The sequence below is a fragment of the Lissotriton vulgaris genome, chromosome 4_1 (assembly GCF_964263255.1).
Source record: "Lissotriton vulgaris chromosome 4_1, aLisVul1.2, whole genome shotgun sequence".
In the NCBI taxonomy this organism is placed as follows: Eukaryota; Metazoa; Chordata; class Amphibia; order Caudata; family Salamandridae; genus Lissotriton; species Lissotriton vulgaris.
In genome coordinates, this window is record NC_141691.1 from 1,471,107,668 (window position 1) to 1,471,130,872 (window position 23,205).

Here is a 23,205-nt window from a genome sequence, read left to right on the forward strand (position 1 = left end):
AAACTTCATCTCTTGTTTGCCTGCAATCTCCTGTGATCATCATTATACTTGATTTTACACTGTCACTGGTGATCATAAAGCACATCTCCAAACAATAAAAAACACAAAGCAGCAGCACTGAGATTTTCACTACGAAAATTGTCTCTCTAAAAACGTTGATGGTCCATCTAGGTCACCGCTTTTAAAGGTTATAAAAGCCAAGTGTATACTTAAACTAACTTACAGTTTGGAAGCTTTTCCAGATACAATTAATTCATGGTTAAACTTTGAGCAAAGCAAACTATTTAGACCAATCTTCCACCTTCCCCAATTATACAGCCAAGCTCTAATTGACTAGAATTTCGCGTAATTGATCAACAAATGGTGCTCTATTAACCCCTTCCATGCTCATGACGAGCTCAGCTCGTCATGAGGCACGGTTGAACTGTGCTGATGACGAGCTGAGCTCGTCATGCAAAATGATCATCAAAAAAAGTCAGCACAGGAGGGGAAAACACCTAGCAGCCAAGGTGTTAAGGTACTGGTTTAGAATGAAAAGAGTGGACAGCGGTGTAGCTCCAGGGTGGTGTTTGGGGTGTTACACCTCCCTCATAAATGTATTTTTTTTATAAATAGCTAGGTACAGGAGTTTTCAATCAGGTATGGTAAGGTGTTTGTTGAATTTCACCTGGGTTTTTTAAATACTCAGACAAAAACACTCACTCTTGTCTCTGTTTTGAAGGTCTTAAAACATGGTTATTTTACAAAATACTGTGTTTTAACTACCCTCCTCACAATCCTAGGAATGTCAAATACGAGGGAAGAAACACTTGTATATTCCAATTTCAAATGCCTCCTAGAGAAACATTTTTTTACAGTATCGCAACAAAGATCTTCAAAAACACACCAAATGCTCCCATTTTAGTTTAATCAAGGGAAACTATGAAAAACAAAATTAATTCTCTAAATCATCCGGTTTTAATCGCTATGCCGCTCAGAAGAAAATATATTTGAATAGGTTTTGGACTCTTTTATTTAGGAGAAATAAAACAATCATGGTATTAGAAAAGAGACAATTTATCTTACATGTTCTTTGAATATTGTAAAGAAATTCCATCTCACATTGTATGTTCTTGCTTAACATTTGTTCTTGCTTAACATTTGTTTCCCTACATAAACTGCTTTTATTGCCAACTTTTAGGAGGATGGGCTTAAAAACCTGTAACGCAACAGTTCTCTTCTGTTTCAACAACACAGAAGGTTTCTTTATAAGTATTTTTGTGAGATTCATTAATTTGATAGAAAATATGTTGGACAATTAACAAGTATATGATTCACCTATAGCTGACTGAGATAAATGATCAGATAATGGACATGCCTATATACTGAAATGTTGATTATTGATTGTTAATTTTGAATGGTTCAAATCTCATCCACTGTGATGGGATGGGCTTATAGCCGAGATCTACTGAAGGGCAGTTAGGTGTTGAATTCTATGAGTTAGTGACCCTTTGTAACTGTTTCTCGAGAGGCTTCATAATCAAGATCTACTGAAATCTACCTCTGCATTTGAAGTCTGGCTTTGTTGGTAGGTAAATGCACACAACAGTCATGGGGTGGCTGTGAAAGTTGAGACCTACCAACAAGTAGATTTGTTTTGATAGTTGGTTTTACTGGTCAATAATTGTTTACTAAAGCATTTGCAGTCGCTTTTTATATGATGGAGGGCCAGGTCTCTCGCTTACTTCACAATATCCTATTGTCCCCAGAATATGGCAAAGGACCGTATCACTACCCTCTTCCGCCCCACGACCCGTAGAGTTTCCCAAAGACACACTTTTAGTGGGCATGAGTCCCATAGCGTCCTGTACCCTAATTCACTACACACCAGGATTCATGATCAGAGCATCTGGAAGTTCGCAGTCACCCGGTGGGGGGCGCGATGCCTCACACCTTCTCAATGGAGCCTTTCATGTTCGCTGTTCTGATTACTTAATACCCACTTGCTTACAGTGAACCCCTGTCCCACACACAGCAGAGAGGGTAGAACCACATAATATGAGAGTTCTCCGATTGCTGCCAGTTCCATTAGTGCAGCCTTTTGCCCTTCATAATCCTATTGCACGTTGTTTTTTCTACTTTGTGACCCATGTTCTCACCAACGATACAGAAAAGGGGGTGGTGATGAACAGAGTGTCTGAATTAAGCAGACCACTCTTACCCAGTCCAAAGATCAGGGCTTGATCCATCACCGTTATTTATCTCACTGCCCCATCCCAGCTCAGAACCTGGCTATATGCAAATTAGTCTGTCCCTGGCCCAGTGCATCATGGGAACAGGGCAGACCAAACTACCAAGCCAATTCTTCACCAGAAAGGAGACAAGCTACCGGGGACCGGTTTCTGGCATTTCAGCCTCTTCGGCCCGGCTTGCTGGAATCCTGATGGAGCAGTGAGAAAGGGACTCATGTCTGAGTATACCCTGCCACACCTATAGTGGCCAAAAACGATACAGAAAAGGGGGTGGTGATGAACAGAGTGTCTGAATTAAGCAGACCACTCTTACCCAGTCCAAAGATCAGCATGACCCATGTTCTCACCGGAGCAATCACGATCTCTTCTAATTTCTACTCCCTTCAGAGTCCAATACAATCTGACCCTATAGTATCAACAGGACACCAAACAACCCCGTCAAATCGTCCGTACCCCTGTAATCAACAGTAGAATTCACTGTCACACTGACCACTTTGCTGGCTCTGTTCAATCTTGTCAAGCCCTTTCTCTTGCACCTAATAGTGTACCCTGAAACGGTGTCACCATCAACTGATGTTCCCTCTTTTAAGCAACTAATCCCTCCTGCACCACGCTCTCGCTTAGTATGACCCCAGCCACTGTTGGCTACAATACAAGGACATATGCGACCACAGTATGCACCTACACTACGTTAGCCGAATTGAAATGCAAAGTACATGTGGGAAGATTTTGTGGTTTTTCAGAGTCACACCTCTGGTGATCATTTAGTATCAAAAGGGCAATAAAATGGTCAAATGGCATGCTGTTGTCAGTACCGGTATAATCACAATTATTCATGTGGACGAATAAATAACCTAAACATTAATTATCAAGAATCTCTAGGAGCGGTGTTAAATTATTCGTAGGCAGTGAGCAGTACAGCTTACATAAATATAAAAAATACCTTGACAGATACTTAACGTTGTTTCATATCTGTACATTGGGTGTTGTGGTCTCATTTTCCTGCTTGTGCTTTTATGTTACACAGCTTCTCCTTATTTCATGTATATGTATGCAATATCTGAGCCAAAAAGTATGTGAAACAAAAGTATTCAAGAGTACTGAACCAAGGTCTCAATCAATGTTCTGCTATTAATAACACCACTCTAACGTAATTGGCTCTTGCACGAGAACACAAGTCATCAAGAAGCCTTCAGGCCCTCATCCGGTATTTACAAGAACATGCAGAGTTTGGGGCAGTAAGAACCTAAATATAAAAGTTATTCTCCCAAAACTCGTAATTGGTGTGATATTTATTGTGCTTCATAAGATCTGACTCCACTGAGCAACAGATATAACCCAATTACGAGTTTTTGGAGAATCACTTTCAGATTTAGTTTCTTACTGCACCAAACTCTGCATGTTCTTGTAAATACTGTTTTTTTGATGTCTCCCTTCCGCCGTCTTGAACCAGCGGACGTGGCCGCTCCGAGATGCCAGTTTGAAATGTTCGAGTTCGTATATTCCTCCTGTAATGTACCTTTTGCTACCTCGTGTATTTTGTTTGCTCACAATTGTCACTTTTGCCTCATGTAACTTAACGTCTGCTTTTGTAATTTGTTCACTCGTAATCTTCTCATGTATCATTTCTGTTTCTATTGTGAAGCTCTGGATTTAGCAGTGTCACTGTTGTGTTATAGAACTCGTCTGCAAGTAATTGCTGTCTGCTGAGCTCGTCCAGTAGGGTACAATAGGTCTCACATTTGCACGATATTAAGCTATTGGCAATGTAAATGACAATGCCATTTATTTATCTGTTTTCAGAACCAACACATGACATTTTTTTTTGTCATTTACAATTCCAATAGCTCTAACTTTTGCAAAGGCGAAACCGTTGCATTGTAAATGCTTGTTTTGGTAATGTGTCTAGACTAGCCACTTGATCCTGCCTGCACCCCAAGAGAGTTTAATTGATAATGTGTACATTTATTGTCACAGAGCTTATGTCTGTGAATACATTTTCTGATCGTCCTCTTGTATATTGACATGTAATCATACCTCCCAGTGTTCTGTTGAAGTAAACGTTTCTGCGCCCACTCCAATGAAGGGTCTTTGCCTTTGATTCTGAAGAGGCAAATGGTGAGTTGGACCAATCCCACTGCACGAGTGAGGGTGCTGTTTTCATATGGAACTCATGCTAGTCTGTTAAGAAACCTAGTCACTCAGCTCAATTCTTATAGTGCTGATTTCTCTTCTTTTACAGACAATCCCTGCAGATATTTCTGAATATTCTTCTGACAGTGACAAAGGGGAAGACGAAGGCCGGACGGAGGAGCCCTCGCCACGACTGGGGCGTGTGCAAAAGCAGATGTTAATTTACGGAAGCGACCGAGGGCAATCTGTAGGAAAGTCTGCCAGTGATTGGCTGAAGTCTGCCCAGGCCCTGCTGCAGACTCCAGAGAAACAGCCAGAGAAGTCTTCCAGGACCCCTGAAGACTCTGCAAAGAAGAGGAAGCGATTTCTGAGGTTAGCTGCAGGCTCATGCTATGTTAATGTGAATCATGGTCTCCGGTGGCAACAGGCTGTATTTGTGCACTCAAAACACTTGTCCTGCGGGTAGAAACACAAACTATGTTGAGTCCGACCCCCTTGAACTGTTGTAAGATTACCTTTTGTAAATGTTAGCTCTAATGAACTTCTTTCCCAAATTCCGTTTTCACTCGAAGTTCTGGCCATGCTTTAAGTTATAAGGTGCGTTCCATGGATTATGTTGAATTGAACTGCCTATTGAAGGAAAAATAATGATTTAGCATGCTGTAAAAACACGAACACCGTCCACTGTAGCAAGTTCATGGACGATATGAAACAATTTACACTAAAAATGAAAGGGAACATCATGTTTGCGCCTGCCACAGGACCGAACTCGCCAGTGCGGTGTTCCTTTGGAGGGATACACACTAGTGGAGTTTTTGAAGCCTTAAGACTCAGGCCTACAGGTCACAAAGGCACAGTGTGAAGTTGGAAGTTTTCTTCCTGAAGATTACACTGTCAACAAATGTCTGTCTTCTATGGGATTCTGAAATGATCTCGGGCATACAGAGGAAAATATAAGACATTCGCAGGACTCATTGAGAACGCCAATATGCAACATTTTAACAGGCAGATTTTTCACTGCTTGGAATGTAGAAATATGGTGCACATCTGTATTTGCACTTATAACTGTTTTTCAAGGGGAAAACTCTTCAAATACATTCCTTTTAGATTTGGGGATGTTTCCTTTACATTCTCACGCTGGAAACGCTCTTACTCCTTTGACATGAATCATTTTGCATCTGGATCTAAGGTGGGAAGCTACCACCAGGCGATATCTGGGTTTTCTTGCTAAGCAAGGGCCACAAACCCACTGCAACCCTAAATTCTAAATTGTTGAAAGGCCACCATAATGGCTACATGTGAGGAAAGTAGTTTATTATATAGTGTGGGCATGGGACCTCACTGTGTAATACACTATCGGGTACAGTCAGTCTTGTTTGTACAACCTTTAACTCCACCCTGGGTAGCTGTGGCTTCCAGCAGTCAGGCTTAAACAAAGGAGCAAATGTAAAGCATTTAGAAGTACTGAAACAATTGAATAGGAAAGTCATACAACACAAAAGCAATCCAACATCAATTTATAAACAAGTAGATCTTATTTTTTATGCAGTTTTAGACACCAGAACAAACAAAATCCACTGGAGCGCTCTGGAGAAACAGATTTTGAAGTAAAACGTTAATCACTGCTTTTCACTCAAATGTTGGTAACTGCCGCTGTTAGTGGAAGCTTTGGTCCCCGGTCTTGGTGGGGTTACTTTGGCCACATAGGTCTGTGTCTCCCAAAGTCCTGGTGGCTCAACCAAAAGTCCACTGGGCTACCTGTCTCCGGTCATGATGCACTCAGCAGTTCCCTTTGGTGGAGGCTAGGGTCCTTAGGCGACCAAATAGCAGTCAGGAGACTCTATGGGGTCCAACAGACACAGGTGCAACTTTTGAGTTTCCGTCTCCAAGGCTACATGTCAGCGGTCAGTGGCGATCAGGCGATTGTGGTTACTGACTAGCCAGACAGGCTTCTTCCGATTGTTGTTGCCCTGTAGCTGGATTCAGGAAGGTCAGCCAATTTACTCTTGGAGTCACTTCTTCTGTCTGGGGCTCAAGAGCGACTTTTCCACTAGCGCTCTGGAGAAACAGATTTTGAAGTAAAACGTTAATCACTGCTTTTCACTCAAATGTTGGTAACTGCCGCTGTTAGTGGAAGCTTTGGTCCCCGGTCTTGGTGGGGTTACTTTGGCCACATAGGTCTGTGTCTCCCAAAGTCCTGGTGGCTCAACCAAAAGTCCACTGGGCTACCTGTCTCCGGTCATGATGCACTCAGCAGTTCCCTTTGGTGGAGGCTAGGGTCCTTAGGCGACCAAATAGCAGTCAGGAGACTCTATGGGGTCCAACAGACACAGGTGCAACTTTTGAGTTTCCGTCTCCAAGGCTACATGTCAGCGGTCAGTGGCGATCAGGCGATTGTGGTTACTGACTAGCCAGACAGGCTTCTTCCGATTGTTGTTGCCCTGTAGCTGGATTCAGGAAGGTCAGCCAATTTACTCTTGGAGTCACTTCTTCTGTCTGGGGCTCAAGAGCGACTTTTCCACTAGCCAGACACCACAGACAATGTCCTCTCTTTGCTAGCTCAAGGATCAGCAGTTGCAGTCCTGCCTTTGGGCTAGGGAACAGCAGGGCAGTAATTGTTCAGTCCTCTCTCTAGTCCAGATGTGACCTGAGGTCTGGGTGCCAGGTTGCCACATTTATGCCCAGAAAGTGACTTTGGGGAATGCAGGGGTTACTAGCCAATGGGCTACTTGGCCCCTTCCTGCCCGATGACCACTTCCTGCATTGTGTGGCATCTAGTTATCCCAGAGTGCACTATTCTGCCCATTCCCAAGATGGCAGAACCCTTCTCTCGGTGGCGAAGCTTGAAAGCCCACCCTCAAGGTGTGGCTACCTGAGGGCTACACACCCACAGGAAAACAGGTTTGGCAATTCATTACACTTTCTGTCCCCCATACCAAAACGGTCTACAAAAGAGCAATCCCACTTGTGTGTTTTCATCATTTGCCTTTCAAAGAAGACTTCCCCTTTTGAAGTAAGCCTTTTGGGCTCACACTGTATGGCATATGGCCAGGGAGATGTAATACCTCTTCTAACGGCTAGCCTCTTTTATTCACTCTCTTGGGAGCCATTCACACTTGTCCCCAGGAGGGCAGAAGGATGTCTTGTGGCCAGCAGCTGTGACTGGCCTCAGGAAAACTTGGGCAGCAGAGTGGCAACTTTCTTAAAGTTGCTTTTAAAAAATACAACCTGGGCATCAAATAATGTAGCAATTCTTTTGATACCTTGAAGTACCAAATTTAGTAACCCCATTCAGGAGTTAGTACAGCTGAGTTGTCGGCATGTAACCCTGTACTCCCCAATGGCTCTACTAGCCTTTCCACAGTCAAAACAATAATTTGGGGTTTTAACTGTTTGGACATATAAAAATACATCCCCATATTTTCATATACAGCATTCTGCTTTCAGACTCAATAGGCCTACTGTAGGAATTACATATATATTGAAAAGGGAGGTCTGTGCTTTTCATTGTTTAAAATGGCAAAGTCAGGTTAGCAACTAAAACTGCTTTACAATTATGTTGTAGCACTCTTGGTGGCACAATAAGTTCTGCAACCTATCGGGGACATGGTAACTGATTGGCCATGGATACCCCCTGGTATCATATACTAGGGACTTATAATTAAGTTAACCAATGCCAATTGGGTATAAGCAAATCAAACATACACTTTTGTTGGTTAGAGACACTGAGGTCTGGTTAGCAGGCCTCAGTACAATCAGATTAGAAAAAACATCAGCATTGGTCTAAAACTTTGGGGGTGATCATGCAAAAAAGGGCATTTCCTTACAATTAATTTTTGCATTTGCAAATGCATTTTTATGTGGATCCAATTCCACCAATCCTTTTACTGTATACCAGGTTTAAAAATATATCCATGCAAGTGTCTTTTTCCCCCTCACAAGTAAGTTCATGTTAAGTGTGAAAAATCCTTTGTGGAACAGTCCCTTTGTTGTGCAACATGGACTAGTTTTCAGCCTCTTCTTTTACTTAAACTACCTATGAAAAACTACTGACAATATATGGATATGACTATAATTTATTTGCACCATTTAGTAAAAACATATTGGTATGTTGTATATGTCTGAACATTGAAAGCCATTATCGGTTGAAAGCTTACTCTGGCTGTTTCCAAACTAACACAAAGCACTGTTTTTTTTGCTGTTTAGGTCTGGTGTTAGCTATGAGCTGTTGAGTTTACTAAAATTATATTTTCCAGTTACCTTGTGATAGATTATATTAATACCAGTTAGGTGGGATCATAGTAGGGGCTATGTGGGTTCAGATGAATGGTTGATTGGCAGGTGGAAATTAAATAATGTTAGATGGTCACAGGGATAGGGCTTTAAAGAGTAGAGTTTATGATCTATGAAATGAAGTATCAGCCAATTGCAGAATTACAATAAGAAGAATTAAGACAGACAGGTATGAGACTGTCAGGAAACTATACTGAGAAATAGAAGGCATGCAGAGGATGGAAGGTAAGGAGAGGGCCACTCTGAAAAAAGAAAGAAGAGGAATCAAGTGGAAGTAAGTCGAGGTCAATTTTTCTTCCAGGGATTTAGGAATATTTTAGGAGAAGGCTTTATATGTTAGGCAGGCAGCTTAGCATGCGATTCAGAGTCAACACATCATTTAAGCATTGAGAGCCCTAGCCTGTTGAGTGCCTGGACTAGGACAGTCCTTTCTAAACTTTGTCTGGAGTATCCCAACCTTGGTACAGGGTCTGTTCGCTGCACAAGGGGAGTTGGGGCCCAAAAGTCTCATTTAAACATATTCTCTCACTATTCTGTATTCAAAGGTTTTTTCACTCACATACAAAATATTAGTTATTTGGCACTGGCTGAGGATGTCTCGCCAATATGCAGTCTGATTTATACCTTGTTTTGTCATTTAATCCCAACCAAGTGTATGTGTGTGTGTGTGTGCTTGTGTATGTGGCCGTTAGTATATGCATTGAATGTACAAGGGAAGCAGAGAGATGGAGACCTGTGGGTTCTATTTTGAAAGCCCCTGGCCTGAGCACAAGATGGGGATGATGTTATTTTGCCAGATCGTGGAAGTGTTGCAAGAGAGATGGAGGAGGGAGGAGACCTAGACTGTAAAGTGAGGACAAAGGAGACAAGGCTACTGTAAAAAGTCAATAGGTCCTTTTGCTGAGAGGGGCTTGTGACTAGGCTTCCTATAGCACTGTCACTTTTTTGATGGTAGGGTTGAAGAGAGCTACAGTCTCTGTTGTTCGGAGCGTGAATAGTCTTATAGGCTAAACCACCCTTTTGGCTCCTTCCTGGTCACTGTCTTAGTGGCTGTTCATAGCCAGGTGCAGATAATTCACATCTCTTTGTGACTGTCAAGGGTGCTCCAGGCTGGAGACTACCCTGCTGTTAGGAGCATCACCCCACACAAGGCTGTGTCTGCAGAACAGGTAGAGAAGCAATTGAAAACGGAAGCCACCCAAAACAGTTCTGCCTGCCTGCAAATTTCTGGAAAAAATAGCACTTCCTCGTCTTCAGAGAGAGAGTTTTAAGAAGTTAACAGTGGATTCAAAGATACTTTTGTATCTTAGCGAATGGGCCATTATACATCAAGGGCAAAGTAAGATAACCATAGCAACGGGTGATAATGGCAGGTTTAAATATGTAACTGACCCAAAATCGCATTGTTCAATCAATCATAGCATTTGTAAAGCGCACTACTCTCCCATGTGGGTCTCAAGGCGCTGGGGGGAGGGGTTATCTTATGTTATGTTAATTTATTTTATAATGCGCACAGCTACCCAACAAGGGTTTCCCAGCGCAAGCCAACAGAAACTCGAAAATCATCTGAAAATTAGCAGTGTTGATGAAAAAAACAAGTTTTTAATTGTTTACGAAAGTTGGGGAGCAGCTTCTCCCTCTGCATCCCATCAGGTAAGGAATTCCACATTGTGGGCCCCAGCAGAGAGAAGGAGCGTCCTCCCATTCTTGACAGCTTAATCCTGGGAATCACAAAAAGCTCCTCCGAAGAAGAGCGAAGTAGTCGCGAAGGCTGGTAAGGGCGAACCAGATCTTGTAAGTATTTAGGAGCAGGACCAATCTTAATTCTGAACATATATAACACAGGGCTTTAAATTTTATATGATTTTCTACTTTAAGCCAATGCAGTTCTCTCAGAGCATTACCCGTGTTGGACATTCTGGGAAGTCCATATAGCAATCTGGCTGCAGAATTTTGCGCCACCTGAAACTTACGCAATACGTCTCTGTTAGACCCCAAAAAAAATACGTTGCCGTAATCCAGGCGAGATGTTACAAGTGCCTGGACTACCGTCCTTTTGGTGTCCACAGGGAGCATCCAGATTATTTTTTTTAACCATTTTAAGATGGTAAAACAGGTGGCTGCAATTTGTACTGCCTGTTGTTTCATTGACAATGTATTGTCAATAATAAAGCCAAGTTTGCGGACCTGAGAGGAAGGTGTAGGTAAAGGTCCCATTTCATCTGGCCAATGTTGAGGGCCCCAATGTTCAGAATTTTTTCCAAAGATAAGCACTTCCGTCTTATCCCCGTTTAACTTGAGCAAATTGAGCTGCATCCATGCTGCAATGTTGCGCAAGCCCACTTGCAAAGTGGACGGGCCCTGTTTCTTATCCGCTGATAAAGAAAAGATGATTTGAGTATCATCGGCGTATGAAAACAGTGTAAGCCCTGCCGCTTCAGCAATCACTGCTAGGGGCTGCACATAGATGTTAAACAAGAGTGGGCTCAAAATTGAGCCCTGTGGTACTCCATACCGAGATGTATAGGACTTTGAAGTGGCCCTAGAGAAGAACACCTGAAAGGTTCGCTCCGATAGAAAGGAGGACAGCCAGCCAAGCGCTGAGCCAGCGATGCCCAATGCCTGTAAAGATTTTATTAATACGGTGTGTGAAACCGTATCAAAGGCGGCACTTAAATCTAACAATATACGGGCCACTGTATCACCATCATCCAAGCGCCGACGTAGTATCTCAGTGACGCCCAGCAATGTGGTCTCTGTAGAAAACCCTGCTCTGAAACCAGATTGTGATGTGTGCAAAAATTGAGAGGATTCCACAAACACGGCTAATTGGCCATTTACATGCTTCTACAAGACTAGAAAAAGTCGGGAGCAGGGAAATAGGCCTAAAGTTAGACGGCATGGCCGGATCTGCATTTGGGTGCTGCTACTGCTCGAAAAGCCAGGTCTTGAGTGGCCTCCTGAAGGTGAGGAGGTCCTGGGTCTGCCGTAGGAGGATGGGGAGGGTGTTTGAGGTTTTGGCGGCGAGGTGGAAGTACGATCTGCCGCTGGAGTTCGCTCTTCAGATGCGAGGTCGAGATTGTTCAGTCCCTGGACATTTAAAGGTCCCATCACAAGAGGTGGGAATGGTGAGAAATGCAGTAAAGAAAAAAGTAAATGTACAGGCAGCGTCTCAAGCCAATGTGAGCACAGAAAATAAACAGACAGCGTACATAGAATATATACTATACATAAAACCAGGCATTGTACTGTAAACACAAGGCGCGTTCTCGCAATGAACAGTGCAATATGCACAAACAAATTGTAAAAAAGCTCAAAAAGACAAAAGCAAAACATACACTGTGTTACCTACGCTGCATAGTGAGCATCTCGATATAACAGACCACTGTTCATGTGAGAGTGACAGTGCTGGACATTTCACACTGCACACCTCAGATTAACACAACACTGTACATGCCAAATTCAACACATAAATGCATATTTTGCATCTCTTTATAACAATACTGTGCGTAGTGCATCTCTACATACCGTGCCACTACACATTCACCATCACAATATAACACAGCACTGCACATTGTGCTTCTTGTTATTAACAGCTCTGTGTATAGTGTGTCTCTGTACAACACGCAAACCTTCATTCTATATCTTATTATAACAGCGCTGCACATTGTGGATCTCGATTTAACACATATTTGTGCTTCGCACATGTTAATATAACACAACACTATATACTGTTCATCTCAGTATAAAACACTGTCTTTTCCGCACCTGAATGTCAGAACATTTCACAAGGTGCCCCTAGCCGCTTGAATTAAACCAATGCACAGTTTAATGCAATAACATGGTACATTATGTACTTGATTGTAATAATACGGCTTAGTATACATCTCTCCTAATGAAATGCGCCCAATACATCTTATTGTAACACTATAATCCTAGTGTGGGGACTGAGGTGTCTTCCACTCACGTAGTGAAAGACAGCACATCTCAATGTAACATTATCATCCAAATTCTATGGTGTGGGTGTTTTCCACTCACCTAGTGAGACAAATGCCTCTGTCTGTCCCTGTGTGGGATTAAAGCACACCTGCTGGGGTTAGAAGACCTTCATTGGCTCATAGTGTCTCCTCCTCTGGGTACCGCAGCCTCCTGATGCTGGAACACTATAAGTTTGGACTATATTTCTGGAGGTGGGTTAAGCTTAATTAAACGCAACCAGTTGCAAGGGTCCAACTGATGCCTTGGTATTTGGGAGATGGAAATTTGAGAGTGGGACCGAGCAGGGCTGGCTGCATTTTCCTCTCCTCTTTGAATTGATGATTACATCTCTTGCACCTATGTTTTGAAAGAATATATTTAATTGGGTGATTAAAGGGGCGACGTCATGCCTACAACTTTATGGACCTGAGGGGGCAAACTTTTCCACGTCAATTTTGTTGTCGCATAGTTTGTGAAGGTCTGTGTCCTTGTTATGAATTGGTAGCAAGCAAAGCTCTTCCCAATGGGCTGACTGAGGAAAGAAAAATCCCGCCGGACTTCTGAGTCTGTGTCTTCATGTGAGGATGATAAAATATCTTGGCATGTAGGTTGTTCACAGGCAACAGGAGATCCTATGGCCAGATGTAGGTAATTCCTATTTACCGACTCTTAAATACCGAATTTTACCGATTCGGTATTTAAGAATCGGTAAATAGGAAGGGGGCAGATGTAGGTAATTCTAATTTTAGAATTACCGAATCGGTATGATTCGGTATTTACCGATTCAGTAAATACCGAATCGGTATTGCCCATTGATTCCTATGGGCCATGAAGCCCATAGGAATCAATGGGAAATACCGATTCGGTATTTACCGAATCGGTAAATACCGAATCCTGCAAGGGTGCAGGGGGTGTCACTTTGACACCCTCTAGCACCCCAAGTACAGGCTTGTGTGACATGTGGCACACATACATGCCCTAAGTGCATGTCTGTGTGTCACATGGCACAGGTGTACATGCACAGATGTGCATGTACACCTGAATTCGGTATTTTACCACCCAATTGGATTTATTGTAATGGTGTAACCCTGTAACCCTCAGAACCTGGGCGGGTAATTAAACAAACAATAATGGTTCTGTCGGAAAAAGTATATACATTGAACATAGTACTTAATACCTTGATGTATTCATATATCCCATGAAGGGTATATACAAATTAAACCAATAAATCAACACTGACCCAAATGGAGAGAAAGTAAATATTTAGTATTCAACTTTCTCATAAACATTAATTCTACAAAGCATTAGGTATGCTGTCCAATATATAAAAACATATACTGTGAATACACATAGGGCATAGATAGTGATTTGTGACAGTGATATAGGTGAAACAACATATATACATATATAGAGATGAAATTTGTTCAAAAAATCCACTGTGAATCACAATAGTCTTAAGGGGTTACATTTGTTTCTTTTGTTCTTTGGGACTTAGTGCAGTTGGATGTATATCAAAAGTACGTTGGCGTTTTGTGGAATTTGACTAAAAAGCTCCCTTTTCCCCTGGTGTCCCATCATGCACCCTATCCACCCTGACATCGACCAGGCTAGCCGATCCTCCACCTTCAAGCACAAATCCCGTTGTACCCCCTCTTGCCTGCTCTCTTTCTCATTAAGCAGATACATGCTAAAAATAATGTCCAGCTACCATGTAACCTACGGGGTTTCCGTCCCGTTCGATGTTTTTCCTTTAGACCAGAACAGAGTCGGTCGGATGGGTGACTCGGAAAACCCCCCCTCCCTAACTCTGTCACCGAACGAGCAGCTCTCGCTCGTCAATGATTTCCTAGTTTGTGAGGACAGCCACGGGTTGGGTTAACAACCAAGGGAAAACATAATCAAGCACCCGAGACTGCTACGAAGAAGAATAGTTTACTACAACCCATTCTCCTTCTTCCCCGCTGCACACACATACCATTGTGAGACCTCACCGCCCTTGTGTACGAAGCAAAGAACGCACAATGCCTCGTCCTCCCTACCTTTCCGACAGAAATGACCCTGTGACAATGCCTCGATTCTCTGTCCTCAGATACTAGCAACCCTGTAACTTTTTTTTTTGTGTAAGACATTTATTGCACATTGTCATAGAGGTGGTACATATAATTCGCCTACAACCCATTAAGGCCGGCTGTGCACATTTCCAGAGAATTGAGTCAGAGGGACTTCCATACACAGCCCATCAGCCGACAACCAGAGGTCCGGCGGCGCGTTTTCTTTGGCAGTGTAGGCTTATTATACAACAATGCAACAGTATGGTATACATGTTCGTTCAGTCTCACATTTTCAGTATTTTTGTCCAGAATCCCCAAAACCCAGGGGAAGGGCATAACGTCAGAACAAGAACCCCCCATTAAAACTCAAAGCACTGTGTCACAGCATTCTCCCTCCCTCATTGCCCCGCCATGTATCTCACAAAGTAGCAGATGACCCGCAGTCAGTGTGCGCTCAGCACGTTTCATCGTCAGAGGCCACTGACAGCAGATATTGTCGGAAAGGTTCCCAGTAGTCTCTGGGGCGGGAACCCATAGGCAGGTCCTCCTCATACGTGAGTAAAGTATCTTTGCAATAGGTCAAGTCCTCTAGCCAGTGTTTTACCTTCGGTTTTCCGCTTGCTGTTCCAGTGTACGGATATTCTCCTCTTCGCCACCAGTAGTGCAATCACACACAGTTTACGTCGCCGTGCTCTCAGTTGTGGCACCAACCCCAGTAGACAGACTTTAGCAGTACATGGCAAGGTAGCTCCCAAGATAGTGTTGATAGTTTGCACCACCCGATCCCAATATTGCGCTACCGCATCACAGTGCCAAGCTAATTGTATGAAATCTGCGTGTTCCTGTCCGCATCTAGTGCAGTTGGAGTTGTCTCTCAGACCATATCTATGTAGTCTCTCTGGTGTATGGTACGTGTGATGTAGATATTTATAATGGATCAGCCTGAGATTTCCATTTGGTGTCAGCATCCCCGTTAGCATGCAGGAAGTCTCCCACTCCTCCTCCGTTAGGGTGTCCCCCAGTGCAGTGCTCCATTTTTCCCTTGCTTTTGTAGTGTTACCCCCGATGCTAGTTTGCGCGCTGCGGTATAGTCGAGAGACCAAGTGAGATGCTGAGGGGGTGGTTAGGACGAGTGTCAGTGGAGCAAGTGTTTGTGGTTCTGCTAGGAACGTCTGAAAATGTTCTTTCACCGCCCTCTGTAGTCTGTAATAGTTGAAACTGAACAGCAGGGTTGGATTTTGGATATATGATAGTTGGTCTAGTGTTATAAATTGCCCATCCCTATACAAATCGCCTAGGGTATCAATGCCAGCACTTTTAAGAAGGTCCATCCCCACCTGTTCTTGTGTGACAGATAGTGCCGGATGATGAGCTAATGGGAGTGTCGGGGCATAGAGTGGCGTACACTGTGCCATCCTACTGAGTGTCCTCCATGCATCTACCGTCGTGTTCATGGGGTTAATGTCGTGGTCGTGCAGCCTTGGTCGATTGTGTGTTAGAATACTTGTCAGCGGTATGGGATCAGCATCCCCTTTTTCTACTGCGACGTGCGTTAGGGATGGAATCTCGTGGAACCAATAATGCGCAAATTGCGCCTGCGCACACTGATAGTATAGGTAGATGTCTGGTACCTGGAACCCCCCTTTTGCGTACGGCAGTGTCAGAGTCCGTAGTTCTAGTCTAGCCTGTTTCCCCGCCCAGATTAAGGAGAGAATGAGAGATTTTATGTTACGAAACACCTCCGCCGGGGGCTTGATAGGTATATTGTTGAACAGATATAAGAATTTAGGCAGGAGTACCATTTTTACTATGGCGAGCCTATCTGCCAGTGATAGCGGTAGCCCAATCCATCGTTTGACCTTGTCCTCAAGCGCAGATATGGTTCTCCCGTAATTGGTGCGGATGACCAGTTCCGGGTCTCTGTGGAACCATATGCCCAAGTATCTCGTCGGCTCTTCTTGCCATTCCAGGGGGTAGTCCAGCATCGTGGGCTGGGTACCGTCCGTCAGCGGGAGTATGATGGATTTACTCCAATTGATGTGAAGACCCGAGTAATGGCCGAACTTAATGTATTCCCGCAGCAGCGGGTTGAGGTTTGTCTCCGGGTTTTTGACGTAGAGGACCATGTCGTCAGCGTACAAAGCTATGCGTATTGGTCGCGTGGGCAGCTGAATAGCTGAGTAGTGGTAGTGCTGTCGTATTTAACACGCCAGTGGCTCCAGTATGAGGGCAAATAACATTGGCGATAGAGGGCATCCCTGTCTAGTGCCACGCTTGATGTCAATCGGAGCCGACAGATGCTTGTTCACCCTTATTCGTGCCGTCAGGCCTGAGTATAACATTGTGATCCAGCCAATGAATAACGGCGGGAACCCCATCCGGATTAGGACTGCGTGGAGAAAGGGCCAGTCTATAGTATTGAACGCCTTGGACGCATCCAATAGCACTGCCACCGCTTTTATTGTCGGGGCCAAGTAGTGCGCCAGGGCAAAAAGGGTGCGAGTGTTGTGAGTGGTCGACCTGTCCGGAATGAAGCCAGCCTGGTCCGGTCTTATTAGTAACGGCATCAGCGGTTTTAGTCTGTCTGCTAGTATGCTCGCTAATATTTTAGTGTCTACGTTGATTAACGAGAGGGGGCGGTAGGAGTCGCATTGCTCCTCGTCTTTACCTGGTTTCAGGAGAGCAATGATCAACGCCTCCCTCATGGACGGTGGTAGCGATTGGGCTTCATGCGCGTGCTCATATAGATTTACCAAGTGTGGCGCTAGTGTGTGTGCAAATGCCTTGTAAAATTCAATGACGAACCCATCTGGTCCCGGCGCTTTGCCGTTAGGGAGTCTTTTAATGGTATCAACAACTTCCTGTGTCGTTACAGGCCGTGCTAAGTATTCTCTGTGACCGTCTGCCAGCCAGGCGATCTCCACGTCGGCCATGTATGCCAATAATTCCTCCCGTGGTATCTGTGTCCGTTCCTCGTACAGTGCCCCATATGTGTCTCTGAATTCCCCCATAATGGTCTGTATGTCATGTGCGCGTGTGCCGTCCTTAGTCCGTATTGCCGCTATATGTTGTGGTGCCCTTCCGGAGCAGATCTTTTCCGCTAGGGCTCTGCCTGGCCGTCCCCCTACCCCATATCTCCTAGCCGTTGTCCTCTTGAAGATGTGCTTCAGCTCATCGTCAGCATATGTATTGTATTCCGTCAGTAGTACTTGAATGTCGCTTAGTAGCGCTGTGTCCCCAGTGTTTGTGTACCTCGTCTCCAGCTCCTGAATCATCTCCTCCCTCCTCTTTAGTTGGTGGCGAATGTCTTTTAATATTCCCGAGGATGTGCTAATGCAGACGCCCCGTACCGTTGCTTTAAATGCTTCCCATAGGAGGCACGGGTCCTCCGTAGTGGGGGAGTTCAGTTCGAAATAATCCGTGATCGCTTTCATGACAGTGTCAACGTACAGCGGATCACGCAAGGCCTGCGCGTTAAATCGCCAGGTGTAGGGCGGTGGCACATAGTGTGGGATTCGTAATCTCAGGAGCACCGGGCTGTGGTCAGACAATGTTCTCGGGAGATGTGTTATCTGCTCTACCCATGTAATAACATCTTGCGTGGTTAGCCAATAGTCTAGCCTGGACCAGCTTCTATTCGCCGCATTAACGTGTGTGGATAGTTGCTCCCCTGGGTGCAGCGTCCTCCACACGTCGCTCACATGCAAATCGGACATTGCGTCCAGCAGCATTTCCCTCGCCTTGGTGTGTTGTTCAGGTGTGTGTGGAGCCCTGTCAAGCCCGTCGTGCAGTGTGACGTTGAAGTCCCCCCCCATATTACATTGTCCGCCTGAATATCCGCTATTTTGTGCCATACCGTTTCAAAAAACCCCGCATCATCCACGTTGGGGCCATAGACATTCACCAGTGCCACTCTCTGCCGCCTTACCTCTCCCACCACGATCACATACCGCCCCCCCATGTCAGTGTACGTGTCCTTGATTTTAAAGTGAGTCCCTTTCTTGATCAAGATACTGACGCCCCGTGAGTATGTCGAGTAGTATGAGCTAGTGGTGGACTCCGCCCATTTGCTCCCTAGCTTGGAAGTGGTAGTGGGTGCCATGTGCGTTTCTTGCAGGAATACCACATCCGCCTTAAGCCTGTTAACATATGCAAACATTTGTCTTATCTTTTTCGGGTTCCCCAGCCCCCTGACATTCCATGTGAGAAAATTAAGCGTGTCAGAACGTGCCATTACCGTGAGGTCAGTTGAAATCGTGTGCCGCGTGCGTTGTGCGGCCCTCTGCCAAGGTGTGTTCTTATAACATTAACAGTACAGGCAACTACTGAGGTCGCAATGCTTCTCAGACACAGTGCAAACATTCGAACCATACACAGCTTCCCAACCCCCCCTCCACCCCCTTCAGCACCCAAACATTGCCAAAGCCATACCCCCCCGAACTTCAAATCGGTGGTAGAACTTGTTGTGGGGTACACCCTCCTGGGGGTGTCGCCCGAAGCACACATCTCCATCCACATAGTGGATGTGGACGGGCGCGGTATTACACAATATCATTGTTAAATGTCAGTTGTTTTTTCACCCTCCTCTCCCCCCTCCATCCCCTCACATGCGTTTATGAACATCTTTCCTTCCCCTGTCTCCCTCCGAGGTATCTAATAGTCTTAGACAGTGCCACCCGCCCTCATAGTCAGTGTTCCAGGGTTACACAATGGAGGCGCATGCAGTGCCGTCTTCTGATCACACGCCCTTAGCGAAACATATCTCATACCTTGTGTGTCGGCCCATGTACAAGAATCCCCTGTTGTACTCACTGCGTCACTGCCAGACATGGCCTCCTTCCAATGTTCGTCTTCAGCAACGTCTGCACCCTCTCGGAGTGCAAATCATAGTCTCGCGCCAAACAGAAAATCCGTGATCTGCAGCCCGCTCCAAATAAGCAGTCCAGTGACCTGCATTGGTCCGCCATTAGCGTTGTCAGTCGTTGTCGCTTGTTCTTCCCGCATTCTCCCGGTCTTTCCGACGTTTGATATAGGTTTTGACGTAGTCCTGCGCAGCTTGCACCGTCGAAAGGATCACCGGCTTGCCATCCGTTAGGATCTTAAGTTTTGCTGGGTATAGCATCGCATATCCGATTTCCAACTCTCGAAGCTTCTTTTTAACGGGAGCGAATTCTTTCCTTGCCTGCTGCACCGCCATGGTGTGATCAGGGTAGAACTCCAGCGTGTTGCCCTGATGGTTGATAGTGCCCTTTTCCCTTGCCAGTCGTAGTACAGTATCCCTATCTCTGTAGTTGAGTACTCTGGCAATGATTATTCGAGGTGTCGCCCCCGGTTTTGGAGTGGGGGCCAGGGAACGATGCGCGCGTTTGACCAGGAAAACCTCGGAGAAGCTCCCCGCGCCGAAGATATCTTTCAGCATGTTTTCCACGTACGTCTCCATTCTGCCGGTGTTGGTGGATTCCGGCAGGCCTGCTATGCGCACGTTGTTGCGGCGCGACCTCGCTTCCTGGTCCTCCACCGTCGCTTTCAGAGTCTCCAGGGTCTTTTCGATGGCACTGCATGCTTTCGTGGTGTCTCTGGAGTGGTCTTCCACCACGGAGATCCTCTGTTCCGCCTCCACCAGTCTCTCCTCGTGGTTCTCCAGTTTGGACGACAGGGTGTCCACCCGTGCCACAACATTGTCCATCTTGTTATTCATGTCCTGCAGACTCTGCTGTATAGCCCTTAGCACTGCCTCCATGTTGGCGCCGTCCCCCAGTACCTGCTCACCGTCTGCTTCTAGAGCAGCCCCTGTTTTCGTCGCTTGTTTCTTGGTCTCGAAGGGCAGTTTCGATTGCTGCTTGTCGGGTTTCCCCATTTCCCCAGGGGACACAGTGGGGCTGGCAGCCTGTGAGCGCGTTGGTGTCGTTGGCTTGGTCGTCGTCCGTGTGCGCCGAGGTTGCACTCCAGCCCTTCCCAGCGCTGTGGGTCTATTCATTTGCCGTGCCACTTAGCCACATAGTGGTTCAACACAGCGTTCAGTGCAGGTGTGCCCTGTGTTGTTGTGGTCGTCGTGGGGTCTTGTCTACGCTGGGGTGCCCTCTGCCTGGGAGGCGTGGACCTTCGAGTGACGGCGGTCCCGCTTCGCGCCCTTCAGCTAGCACAGCGGAGCGTCCCTGGACCTCGCAATTTGCCACGTTGTTAGGTGCATCTCTAGTTGCTCCCCTCCTTTAACTGTGGTCACTGCCAGGTAGTGGAGCGCGTTTTCGCTAGTTCCCGCGCTGGTTTTTAAGGACACCGGGCGCTGCCAGCGTCCGTTGTTGGTGCGCCGGTTGTGCGTTTCACCGCCGCCGCCATTTTGTCCGCCCTGGAACGCACAAGGACCGCTGCAGTGTCCACACGCAACACGGGCAGTCCGTACCTTGTTTCCGCCGGCTCGTAGTCCACGTTGTGGTCTGGGCAGGTTAGGTGCAGCCCTGAGAGCGTTCGGCGGCGACACCAGTCATTCGTGTCCGTGATCGCTGCGGCCGCGCGCCACCATTTTGTCCAGCCTCGCAGTGTTGTACGATTATCTGCCGATTACTCCGTCACGCCGCTCACCATACGGCTGAAACTTTCACACCACGGAGCCGGGGCGTTCAGACGTCCATATTTACAATTTGCGCCGAATTTGGGGCTGGTTAGGGGCCAAGGGCGACGACTTTACCGCTTCCGTCCGGCGGAGCCGACTCAGCAGCCAGCCATCCCGCAGTGCGCCCTCTAGCGCCCCCAGCAACCCTGTAACTTGTTACCTCAAACACCCCGATGCAATATGTTTGTCTATGTGTAAATGCTATTCAGGTTATTCTTTAAACGAGAACAAGTATGCTATGTTTTCTGTATGATTACATCATGAATGATTGAATCAAGTCTAAGGGAAACTCCTTCTTTCTGATTGTACTCGTATTGTATAAAAGTGCTGATATGTTTCAAGCAAAGTAGACTACTCCTGAACCCGCTTGGTGAAGGAGCTCTCCCTTAACTCGAGTTCTGGAATAAAACCCTTTCAACTCGAAGACCACGGACTCTGCTCCTCATTTTATGCATTACCATTTTCTTGGGTAATTATAGAAATTCCGAACGGCGTAAATAACTAGCTTTTTATTTACCAAATTAATTGGCGCCTGAACAGGAACGCTCCCTCTTCCCTACGCGCCGGAGATGTAAGTCGGGTCCTTGTCCGTTCCATACTTTCGACGGACTTCAAGTGCACAACAGCGGGGTGTTCCCGCTAACTCCCTCGAGACGAGGAGGAGGCAGACTGCGACTGATCATGCACACGAGGCGGTGAAGAAGATTGCGGAGCGTCTCAACCCAGAGCCTGACCAGTGAGAACGCCGAGTCCGAGGTCTTTGGAGCCCCGAATTCCTGCGCAAGCGTCAAGAGTCCGATGACCAGGTCTTCAAGTTTTGCTTCTTGGTGAGTACCACTGAGATAGTATAAAGACCGGTTCCATTTTTGGAAAACGGTAAAGACGTGTTTTATTCGTGAAACCGGTATGGTTGCACTATATTCTAGTGTATAAAGTGTTTGTTTTTGTTCTGAATATTCCAAGTCTTTTAAATCGTAATTTGTTGAGTTTAAGAATGCCTCTGTTTTCCAAATTACGTACAATTGGCACCAAAAAGAATCTATTAGAGAAACCAGTTAAAGTTCCGCCTAGAGATACTCCTGTATATTTTACGTACAACAAACATGGATTGAGTGCCATATTATTTTTAGACCTTTGGGTAGACTATACCGAGAAATTAGAGATGGTGTATAGGTGGCCTGCCACAGGTACATGGGATATAGAATGCATTATGAGAGTGGAGGAAGAGTTATGGAAAAGAAAGGCGAGGCCCTCACAGACAGAAGCCATTGAGTTATGGCGTAAGGAAGCGCATAGGAGGGCCCAGAAAGAACTAGGGAAAGTCGAGAAAAGTAAGAGAATGTCGGAACAGGCTAAAGAAAAGCAATTACAGGAAGAAGGTGAGAAAGTACTAGCTGATCAGGTAGAGAGAGAGAGAAATGCCCTTGTTACTGGTATTTATCCCGTTTTGTCTGAAGAAACTGTAGAAGAACACCCTAAGTCCCCAGTCAAAGTAATTCCCACTGCTCCCGAAAATTTCCTCCCTGCCTATCTGTCCGAACCACCTCCCGCTTATGTAAACATGCCTAGAACACGCCCGTCCACAATGCTCCTGAACTAGTAGCCGATGGTTCCACCTCTGATTTAGGAGTATCCGGGAACGGGGCTGAGGATAAAGACGATGTCCCGCCTCTTGAGTGTCCTTACGACCCCGAACCCGGTAATGGCCCAATGGCCACGATATCAGAAAGATTAAGACTAGCCATGGGTCAACTCCAAAAGGTCCCTGATATAACGAAGCATTTGGATAGAGTTTACGAATTCATACGGACAGGTGAAGGTCCGGATACTCTGGTCCAGGTCATGAAAAACAGAAAAGTTCCCATCAGAGGACTGCTCTTGCGGTTCATCATAAATTGTCTGATCCGGG

General features: G+C 45.7%; 1 protein-coding gene across 1 annotated transcript in view; it reads left to right on the forward strand.

Annotated features, from left to right (window-relative positions):
* SPIDR (scaffold protein involved in DNA repair) overlaps nt 1-23,205 on the forward strand; it is a 2,344,543-nt gene that overhangs the window by 505,269 nt on the left and 1,816,069 nt on the right. Inside the window, exon 6 of the mRNA XM_086965726.1 lies at nt 4,474-4,736. Coding sequence (XP_086821852.1) covers nt 4,474-4,736 — 263 coding nt within the window. The remainder of the gene's footprint in view (nt 1-4,473; nt 4,737-23,205) is intronic.